Source organism: Monodelphis domestica, chromosome 1 (assembly GCF_027887165.1).
Source record: "Monodelphis domestica isolate mMonDom1 chromosome 1, mMonDom1.pri, whole genome shotgun sequence".
NCBI lineage: Eukaryota > Metazoa > Chordata > Mammalia > Didelphimorphia > Didelphidae > Monodelphis > Monodelphis domestica.
In genome coordinates, this window is record NC_077227.1 from 62,426,656 (window position 1) to 62,438,034 (window position 11,379).

The window sequence follows — 11,379 nt, forward strand, 5'->3', positions numbered from 1 at the left end:
GATGGAGTTCCTTCCTGTCCCAGGCACCGTTAGCCCAAGCTGTGGCTCTCTGATTTTCCTTTTCCCCTCCAGCTTGCTGGCCACTTGAGAAGTTGCCTCCTCTGGGCTCTGGGGGCTGATTCCTTGGTTTCACATAACTTGCTTAACATTCAGATTGGATGGTTGCCATGGGTGGGGCACCCTGTTGTTCTGGCAAAAGGGAAAGACAGAGGCCAAGACTGCAGCCTGCCATCATTTTCTCATTGGCTACTTCCACTTAAAGAAATAGATTCTTACTCTGACTTGATGGACAAGCTCTCCCTGGAAGGGGAGACTTTATTCAGTAATAATGATCCCAGGAACTTTCCCAGAATCATCTCTGCTCCTGTCAGCCAGACTACACTCTATTTAAGCCCTTTTAAACAGAGTCAAATCACCCTCTAACAATCAGGATGCTTTTGGAAGCCCTGCATAAATATCCAGGATATCACAAGGATGGCCTTTGGGGTTTGGTGATTCTAAGGTACGTTTTGAATTATCAAAGAAAAATCCACAAATAACCAAACCTCCTGTGTGTTTAGTACTTGGCCAAGGGCTTCCATGCATATTATATCATTTAATACTGACAACATCCCTGAGAGTAGGAAAGATGACCATTGGAATTAAAGGAGGAAGACCTAGATGGAGGCTTAGAGACTGTCCAAGCCACCTCATATCACCTACATCCCTGGTTAAAAGAGGACCACAGGCATAGGCAGTGCATTTCAAAACAGAATCAAATCAGGGGGGCCTGGATTCAAATATAGCCTCAGATACTTCCTAGCTGTGTGACCCTGGGCAAGTCACTTGACCCCAAATGCCCAACACTTACTGCTCTTCTGTCTTGTTGAAGACAGAAGGTAAGGATTAAAAAAAAATACCAAACCAAAAACTTGTGAGTGAGTCCTTGAAGAGTGAGGATGATGACCTCTGGAGTCTCCAGGTCTACAAACATTGGCTAATCCTAATTCTATGCAAATGAAGTCATCATAGCAGTAGAGTTTTCTGAAAAAAGTGCCAAATCTAGACCCAAGAGACCTCAGTCCAACCCTCAGCTCCAGCGGTTACCGGGTAAACTCGGAGGAGTTATTTAGCCTCTTTGTGACTCCATTTGCCCAGCTCTAAAATGAGGAGAGTCATAATTACACTACCTACATCACAGAGCTATAGAGAGACACACTCTCTGCACACTTGAAAGAGACGTCATCTGCTCAGTGTCTTTTGTGGTAGCAAGAAAATGAAAGCAAAGTAGACTCCCACCAAGTGAGGAATGACTAAACACATGAATACCATGAAATGTTATTGTTCTATTAGGAAGAATTCAGAGAAGCATGAGAAGATTTATATGAATTGATCAAGAGAGAATTAAGTAGAACTAGAAAAATTATATCTAAATGTAAATGGGGAAAAAACCTGTGTAATTTAGCATCGTAGTGTAATTAGATTGTTTAAATTAATTTAATTTAAAACACAATGTAATTAGAAGGCCAAACTTAGACCCAAAGAAGAGATTCTAAAGCTCTCCTTCTTCCCTCCTCTATTCAGAAGATGGGGGCTATGGGTATAAAGTGTTATAGGCTCTTTTGATGTATCGGTCAGTTTTCAATTCTACCTAAATTAAATTTATGTATTCAGTGTGATACCAACCAAACTACCAAATCATTATTTTATAGAACTAGAAAAAATAATAACAAAAATTTATCTGGAAGAACAAAAGGTCAAGAATATCCAGGAAACTAATGAAAAAAAAAAGTGAAGGTGGCCTAGCAGTAACAGATCTCAAACTGTACTATAAAGCTTCAATCATCAAAACAATCTGATATTGGCTAAGAAATAGAAGGGTGGAATGGAGTAGATTAGCTACACAATATACAGGGGCAAATGACCTTAGCAACTGAGTGTTTGATAAACTCAAAGATCCCAGCTTTTGGAATAAGAACTCATTATTTAACAAAAAATTGCTGGGAAAATTGGAAAAGGAATGGTAGAAACTAGGTATAGACCAATGTCTCACATCCTATACCAAGATAAGGTCAAAATGGATATATGATTTAAATATAAAGAGTGATACCATAACTTAATTAAAGGAACACAGAATAGTTTACTTGGCAGATCTTTGGAGAAGGGAAAAAAATTATGACCAAACAAGAGATAGAGTATTATAAGATGTAAAATTTTGTTTTATTTTTTATTTTACTTTATTTATTTTAATTAAATCAATAAAATTATTATTTATTTATTTTGTTATTTTATTAGATAAATATAATTTTTATTTATTTTATTTAAAGTGTTAATTTTGATTTTATTAAATTTAAAAGCTTTTATACAAACAAAACTAATGTAACCAAGACTAGAAGGGAAACAATAAAGTGGGGGAATTTTTTATAGTAGATATCCCTGATAAAGGTCTAATTTCTCAAATTTATAGAGAACTAAGTCAAATTTATAAAAATACAAGCCATCCACCAATTGACAAATGATCAAAGGATAGGAATAATCAATTTTCAGATGAAGAAATCAAAGCCATCAATAATCATATGGAAAAATGTTCTAAATCACTCTTGATTAGAGAAATGCAAATTAAAACAACACTGAGGTACCACCTCACACCTATCAGATTGGCCAATATGGTAGTAAAGAAAAGTGATAAATGTTGGAGGGGATGTAGCAAAATTGGGACACTAATGCATCATTGGTAGAATTGTGAACTGATCCAACCATTCTAGAGGGCAGTTTGGACTTTTGCCCTAAGGGCTATAAAGCTGTGCATACTCTTTGATCTAGTAATTGTAGTATTCCAAAAGTATTCCAAAGAAATAATTTTAAAAAGGGGGAGAGGACTCATCTGTACCAAAAATATTTATAGCAGCCATCTTATAGCAAAGAATTGGAAATTGAGAAGATGGCCATCAATTAGGAAATGGCTGAACAAATTGGGGTCTATGTTGGTAATGGAATGTTATTGTACTATAAGAAATGATAAGCAAGATGATTTCAGAAGTTGGAAAGATCCAAAAGAACTGATACAGAGAGAAATAAACAGATCTGGGAGAACATTGAACACAGTAACAGCAACATTGAATATGATGATTATCTGCGAAAACTTGTCTACTTTCAGTAGTGCAATGAACTGGGACAATCCTGAAAGACTTATGCTGGGGAATGCTATCCACCTCCAGAGAAGGAAGTCGTCTTTCACATCAGCGTATTTATGGTTTTATTTTAGGGTTTTGGTTATGTATGACTTTTCTCTAAAACAATGACCAAGGTGGAAGAGTGTTGTGCATGACATAGTATTGATTCTAAGATGGAAGGTCAGAGTTTGATCTAGATATAGATATAGATTTGGATGCACGATGTCCTGTGCCGTAGGAATTTTCATTACTGAGCTCGACTTCTCATCCTTTGACATCTCAATTTAGTGCCTGTTCTTCATGAGTTACTGTGATCAGAGAAATTAGTCCTCGGTGGCCAAACCACTGTTGACGAGCTCTGACCATAGCTATGCTGCTCCACAACCAGAGACCCAACAAGAGTCTCTTGGCAGGCTGGAAGGAGAACTCTTTCTGGCTCTGAAGGACCTGCCAAAACTCGTGCTCCCCTGGCCTAGACTTCCAGAACCCACTATCCCTTCCATGCCATGATGTGGCACCAGAATAGGGCTGTAGTGGAAGCCAAAAGAAATGAAAGCCACATCCTGAGAGGAAGCAGACTCCCAAGCTTGGGGCCAAATAAGAGCCACATCCCAGAGACTGAGAACTATGCTGTCAGAAACAGACTCCAGCAGGGTCTGGAATTGGAAAGCTGGAATAGTCTACTATAAGAGACCTTAAGAATAACCAGCTTGATAATAATAACTATAGAGGGGAGCCGGTAGGTGGTTCAGTATATAAAGAGCCAGGCTTAGAAATGTGAAGTCCTTGGTTCAAATATGGCCTTAGATACTTTCTATCTGTGCAACCCTAGGCAAGTCACAACTTCTATTGCCTGGCTCATGCCTTGGAACCAATACTTAGTATTGATTTTAAGACAGAAGTTAAGAGATAAAAAGAAACAAAGGAAGGAAGGAAGGAAGGAAGGAAGGAAGGAAGGAAGGAAGGAAGGAAGGAAGGAAGGAAGGAAGGAAGGAAGGAAGGAAGGAAGGAAGGAAGGAAGGAAGGAAGGAAGGAAGGAAGGAAGGGAGGGAGGGAGGGAGGAAGGAAGGAAGGAAGGAAGGAAGGAAGGAAGGAAGGAAGGAAGGAAGGGAGGGAGGGAGGAAAGAGAGAGAGAGAGAGAAAGAAAGAAAGAAGAAGAAAGAAAGAAAGAAAGAAAGAAAGAAAGAAAGAAAGAAAGAAAGAAAGAAAGAAAGAAAGAAAGAAAGAAAGAAAGAAAGAAAGAAAGAAAGAAAGAAAGAAAGAAAGAAAGAAAGAAAGAAAGAAATTAAGAAAGAAAGAAAAAGAGAGAGAGAGAAGGAGGGAGGGAGGGAGGGAGGAAGGAAGGAAGGAAGGAAGGAAGGAAGGAAGGAAGGAAGGAAGGAAGGAAGGAAGGAAGGAGATAGATATACATACATACACACTGGCATAGTTTTTCTTCAATAACTTGGTTATTTTGCTGAAATATTTTACATGCCTTCTCTATTATAACAGATGGTTCTCTAGGAGGGTTTGGGGAAAGGGTTACACTGGGAAATGTAGATGTAAAATAAAAGTGATAGACTTTTGAAAATCCACACAGGGGCAGCTCCATTCAGATCTCTGCTCCTTAGTCATGTTTTGCCTTCTAAAAGCCAGAGGCCTTCCTGCTGATCTCTGCTAAGATAAACAGGGTGGAGCACAAAAGTGAGAAACTGGTGATCTCAAGAACTGGCAATTTGAGTGTTCTTTCTGCCCAGTGTCACCCTTTCCACAGATCCCCACCTGCACGACCTCCATTCATTTTGACTTGCCTGCTTGGCCCCATGTGGATTTAATCTAAGAATGTCCATTTTTCTCTCCAGCTAGCTATCATGTACATTTCTGGTATTTTAAAAATATTTTTAGTATATTTTAATTTTCGTATATTTCGTATATTTTTAGTATTTTAAAAATATTTTAATATAAAACTATAAGGCTTATGAAGCACGTTTCTATCAATCAACAAACATTTATTAAGTGCTTATTATGTACAAATACAAAAACAAAAGGAAAAGACTCTCTGCCTTCCAAGAGCTTACATTTTAATGAAGAAACAATGTGTAGAAGTATAAATGTGATGTATTCCAGAGGAATCCTCTCTTCGTATAATGCCAGCTTCTTCTGCCATTCACAACAACCCAATGAGGTAGTGTGTATATGTGTGTGTATGAATATATATGTATATATACATATATATGTAGATGATAGACAAGGGGAGAAAACATGCAAAAAAGTCCATACAAACAAGCTAAGTCCCGGATAAACAGAGGAAAGGCACTAGAATTAAGAGGGATTGGAAAAGGCTTCCTGTAGACAGCAGCATTTTAGTTGGGACCTGCAGGAAGCCAGGAGGCAAAGATGAAGGAGAGCCTTCCAGGCATGTGGGACAGTCAGAGAAAAAGTCCAGAAATAGAATGTTTTCTTTATAGGAAAGCAAGGAGACCAATGGGGGGGGGGTGTTATTTAATGTTTATGTTGAATATTAATATTTAATCATAATTACAATTTAGCATAATTAGAATTTAATATGGCTCTCTGAGCCAGCTTTGTGGAGCTCTTGCCTGTGACAACTGAGTCGGAATACTAGAGGACCCTATGATCAAAGCCTGATGTGAATGGTTTGAACGGACTTGATGTTGAATACATGTCGGGCAAAGTAAAATCCACACCCAGTTCATAAACTGTGGACCCAAGGAGCAACAGGAATAAATAACCTAAACCAGTCAAATGGAAAGCATGTGTTACTTCCTTGCTGTTGGAGGCAAGGGAGCCACAGCTGGACTTTTAAAAATCTTCATCTGATTCCAACCCTCCAGTTAAAACAACTGAGATTTTGGGCAGGCAACTGGGTTCTTGTAACATCTCTGGAGAGAAAATGAATTCTGTCTTTGGGATGGGACCCAAATAAATAAGACATTGGGCTTAAGGATTCCTTTTTTTATTTTAACCCTTCGTCTTAGAATCAATATTATATATTGGTTCCAAGTCACAAAAGCAGGCGATGGGAGTTAAGTGACTTGCCCAGGGTCACACAACTAGGAAGTATTTGAACCCCAGACCTCCCATCTCCAGACTTGGCTCTCTATAACACTGAGCCACCTAGGTGCCCTGGCTTAATGATTCCTCAATAAAGTCCTCTATCTCTAGCTTTTCCATTTGAATATAGGCTTTATTGAGAACAGAGATCATGACATTCGTAGATTTGCATTCTCGGTGCCTAGGACAGTGCCTGGAAAATTTGTTGACTGATCAGTTGGCTGATCGTAGTTGGGACTGGCCCAGGCAGGAGTCAGAATCTCAGAATTGCAGAATCCCAGGAGTCGGAAAGAATCTGGTACAAATCCAATCTAAAGCACAAATTCCTGCTAAGGTATCCCTGACAGGGTGGGGTTAGTATTTCCAATGTGGCTCCTGGGTTTTAGCCAGCAGATATTTAGGGCAGTCTGTTCTTGTTTTTAGATAAATGTAAAGTATTGCACTTGGGTACCAAAAACTTGATTTCACAAATATTAGACTGTGCCTCCAGATATGGTTAGACAGCATTTGTTTTTAAAAGGATGGAGTGAAAAGAAGAGGATGTAATCCCCATTTATAAAATAATAATAATTCCTTCTTATTTAAATAATAATAATAGTCAACATTTATATGGTGCCTACTACATGTCAGGTGTATCCTATGTGCTTTACAAACACCATCTCATTAGAAATGAAGGTTTTGGGGGAATTCTAGCTCCACTGGAGAAGGCAGCTTGATATGACAGGCAAGAAAGTAAAAGCAATCTGGAGCTGTTTTAGTAGTTGTAAAACTTCCAGGGAAAGGGAGGTGGTCGTCCCACTGTATTCTGCCTTCCTCGGACCACATCTTGAATATTATTTTCTGGTCTGGTCACTAAGGTTTAAAACGTTGCTGTTAAGGGGGCAGCAAGGTGGCTCAGTGGATAGAGCCAAGTCTAGAGAGATGAGACGTCCCGAGTTCAAATGTGATCTCTGACACTTCCTAGCTGTGGAACCTTGGGTGAGTCACTTAACCCCCATTGCCTAGCCCTTCTGCCTTGGAACTAATGCACAGTATTGATTCCTAGATGGAAGGTGTAGAATTTTTTGTTTTAAAAAAGGTCATTGCTAAGCTAAAGATTGTCTGAAAGAGGGTAGCCAGGATGGAGTTCACAGCCCAGAAGGATCAGTGGAAAGATCTGGGCACACTTAGTGTGGCGATGAAAAGACTCAGGGAGATACAACAGTTATGTCCAAGTATGTGAAAAGCTGTCGGGAGAGGAGAGATGAGACTTTTTCCATCTGGCCCCGGAGAACAGAACTGGATACGATGCTTGGATGTTGCAAAGGGCCAATTTAGGACTGATGTCAAGAAAAACTTCTTAACAATTTAAGTGGCCCCAAATTGACTGGGTTTCCTGCTTCCCACAGGTGGTGAGTTCCCTCTTTCTTGGTGGTTGTGAAGCGGAGACTTGTTAGGGTTACTTGTCATGTATGTTATAGTGGAATTCCTTTGTGTATGAGGTGGACTAGGGGGCCACTGAGGTCCCTTCCAACTCCCAGATTATGGGGTTCTGTTAATAAATGACTCATCTTTATATAGTATGTGAAACTGGCAATGGAATCTCTGTGGGTGGGTACATACAACACACATGTAATTATAATATGTAATGTTTTATACATTATAAATGATAATTATACACATGTATTTATTAATATAGCTCATACCTATAGTGTGTCTATACATGTCGTGTGTGCATATATACATGCATGTCAGTGTGCACATGCATACAAAATCCCATTTGGTCCTGATGGTTCCGTGAAAAGAATACTACTGGTATTATCTCCATTTCACAGGTGATGAACAGAAGTTCAGACTCACAGTTAAGTCAAGATTCAGGAAAAGACTGGTCGGCTGAAAGATTTTAGTATCAGGATGAATTGAGTAAGATCAAATTTGCCCAGAAAATATGTAAAAGCTCACCTTCACAGGTACAAAATCAGAATAGGAATAACTAGGCATCAGTTTGTTTGAAAAAGATCTGAGGGAGGTAACTAGGTGGCTTAGTGGATAGATAGGCAGGTCTGGAGAAGGAAGATCCTGGGTTCAAATCTGACCTCAGACACTTCCTAGCTGTGTGACCCTGGGCAAGTCACTTAATCTTATTTGCCTAGCCCTTACCACTCTTCTGCCTGGGAACCAATACATAGTATTGAGTCTAAGGTGGAAGGGAGGAAGGGGGGGGGAAGAGAGAAAGAGAGAAAGAAAGAGAGGAAGGGAGGGAGGAAGGAAGGAAGAAGGAAGAAGGAAGGAAGGAAGGAAGGAAGGAAGGAAGGAAGGAAGGAAGGAAGGAAGGAAGGAAGGAAGGAAGGAAGGAAGGAAGGAAGGAAGGAAGGAAGGAAGGAAGGAAGGAAGGAAGGGAGGGAGGGAGGGAGGAAGGGAGGAAGGAAGGGAGGAAGGAAGGAAGGAAGGAAGGAAGGAAATCTGAGAAATTTCTAGAACTGCTAGTTTAATAAGGGTCAAGAGTGTGACATAGCAGCCAAGGAGGCTGCATTAAAAGAGAAGTGTCTAGGTACAAGGGAATGGCCCTGGTCAGACTACATCACAAATATGGCATCTGTTCTGGGTACCACAGATCAGGGAGACCCTTGATAGGATGGAGAGCATCTGGAAGAGAACAAACTGGATATTAACTTCCCCAAGCCCTTGTATGGCCGCAAGTTTGGCCATGGGTGTGGGTTTATGGGAAAACTTATCACCTCATCCTTCAATTCACAAAGGCAAATTTTCTCTTGGGAGCCTCAAAATGAAATTTTCAAACTGTGGTATACTATGAAATTCTGGATTTAGAACTGGAAGAATCATTGAGTTTGAACCCTTTGTTTTACAGTTGAAGAAACTGAGGACTATCAAGGTTAAGTGTCTTGCCTAGGCTGCACAGGGTCAAGATTTGAACCCAAGCCCTCTGACTCCAAAGTCAGTTCTGTTTCCATTGCCCCACTACCAGTCATTTATACAAATGTTGGCTCCATCGGCCAGGCCAGTTCTTAATTTGTGTTGTAGTAACATTTCAAAACAGGACCTGAAGTTTGAGGTTTTCCCACAGCTGGACTTTTGTCTCTCACACACACACACACACACACACAGAGGGGGAGAGAGGGAAAGAGGGGAGAGAGGGAGAGAGAGAAAGAGGGGATGGGGGGAGAGAAAGAGAGAGAGAGGGAGATGAGAGAGGGAAAGAGAGAGAGGGAGAGAGGGAGAGAGAGAGAGAGAGAGAGAGAGAGAGAGAGAGAGAGAGAGAGAGAGAGAGAGAGAGAGAGAGAGAGAGAGAGAGAGAGAGAGAGAGAGAGAGAGAGATGGAGAGAGGTGGATATAGGGGGGAGAGATGGAGGAGGGGGGGGAGGGAGAGAGAAAGTTCAAAATGACCACATTTCCAAACCATCCCCAATTACCGCCTCCTCCCCCCAGGCAGGCATCCCCTCCCCTTGTGCCCTTCCTCCTCGGGGCTCCGTTCCCACTACTCAGCCCTTCCCCACCCCCCACACTGAGCGCACTCACCGGAGAAGCCCCCCTGGAACACTAAGGCCAGTTGCAGAGCCCAGATGAAGAGCATGGTGTCCCGTCCCCCGGAGCCGCTCCTGCTCCCCAGTGCAGAGGTGTGCCCCCGTCAGAGAGCCGCAGGAAACCCTCCCCCTTCAGCTGGGGAATCTCCACCTCCTCCTCCCTGGCTTTTAAGAAGAGGTCCAGCCAGAGCAGAGGGAGAGAATGCTCCGTGGCGCAGCCAACATTCTGCTGCTGCTCCGTTCGTTCCCCCGCCTTGCCTTGTTCCCAGGACAAACTCATGCAAGCACGAACACATACACACATTCACACACGCCCTTGGAGTTCCAGAGAGGCAGGCAGCCTGTCAGAGAGCCAAAGCTGCTGAAACTTGGAAGGCTTTTGTCCATCTGGACCCAGTCTGAGTGACACTGGGTGGCCTCAGAGAGAATGGGGTACCCGGCTAAGCCAGTTGTGTGAGGGGGGTAGGAGGGGGACTAGTGGGTCCTCTCTATAGTTTCTTTTCATTTCTTTTTTTAAAAAAAGCAAAAAAACCCTCTTACCTTCCATCTTAGAATCAACACTATGTTTGATTCTAAAGCAGAAGAGCAATAAGGGCTAGGCAACTGGGGTTAAGTGACTTGCCCAGGGTCACACAGCTAGGAAGTGTCTGAGGCCAGATTTGATCCCAGGACCTTCTGTGTCCAGACCTGTCCTCTCTATATATTTCCTGAGACATTGAGTATGCATTTGTTCCCTTTCACTTAAGAAGCAGTTTTTTAACTTTCCCATCTGAAGGCACTCATCATCCAGGTCCTCAAAACTCTTTATTTCAATTCATTAAAAACTACACCTCTACTGACTACGGTTCCCTTACATCAGTCTTCAGTGGACTGGTTTTAATGGGACAACTTAAATAGATGTGACTGAACTCCTTTGCCATGTACGACCCAGGACTTCTCCTGGATCCTAGGAAATCCTCTGGGGCTTCAGAAGCATCCCTCTGGGGCTTCTTGCAGGAGAGGGGGGATTCTTCAAGTACTTTAACTGCAAAGGGACCTGAGAAATCATCTAGTCCACCCGAGTTTACAAAAGAAAATTAACTCTGGTGATGTGAATCATTTGTAACTCATGGGAATTTGGGTTTGCTTTCTTTGCTTTCTGAAGTTCCCATAAACCCTGAAATGATTGAGAGGGGATCAGCAGTGAGTTCAAAGAGTTTTGTGATGATCCCACAAGAGAAAGGGATGCAACACTGAGGCTCTTTGGTACCAGAACTGTGACCTGCCTTAGTTGGCCACAAGCATCCCTCTGTGTGTTCCTCACTATCATTACCCTAAGTTCATCCCTACTTTTAGATGCTGTGTTTATTTTGGGAGAATGTACTCCAGGTTTACAGGAAGGGCAAATATTTTGTAGCTACTATTCTTACCATACCGTCTTAAAAAATGCCTCAGCTAAGTTTATCTACTCACTTATTGCTAAGAGGAAGCAGGTGGGTGGGGGCTCCTGAAATCTAGCAGTAGAAGCCTGGACTCTCAGACTACATTGTAGAACCTCAGAGAAGCAGCCAACTTTAGGAGACATGACCCAAATTGGAGCGCACTTGCAAGTGCCGCTAGACTGGAAGTTCCTTGGTTAGATTGCAAACTTCTTAGACCAAGGACTGCCTTTT

The 11,379-nt window shown here is 41.7% G+C and overlaps 1 protein-coding gene across 3 annotated transcripts in view; it reads right to left on the reverse strand.

Annotated features, from left to right (window-relative positions):
* The window catches only part of PLAC9 (placenta associated 9), a 28,020-nt gene extending 17,939 nt beyond the window's left edge, over window positions 1–10,081 (reverse strand). For 2 of the 3 annotated variants that reach the window (XR_001626691.2, XM_007478463.3), the window contains exon 1: window positions 9,723–9,983. Coding sequence is in view for 2 of the 3 variants with exons in the window: in XM_007478463.3 (XP_007478525.1) it covers window positions 9,723–9,777 (55 nt within the window). In the remaining variant the exon portion in view is untranslated. Of the gene's footprint in view, window positions 1–9,722 lie in introns of all 3 variants that reach the window. The other variant, XM_007478466.3, reaches the window with a different exon arrangement.
* Window positions 10,082–11,379: the final 1,298 nt, after the last annotated feature.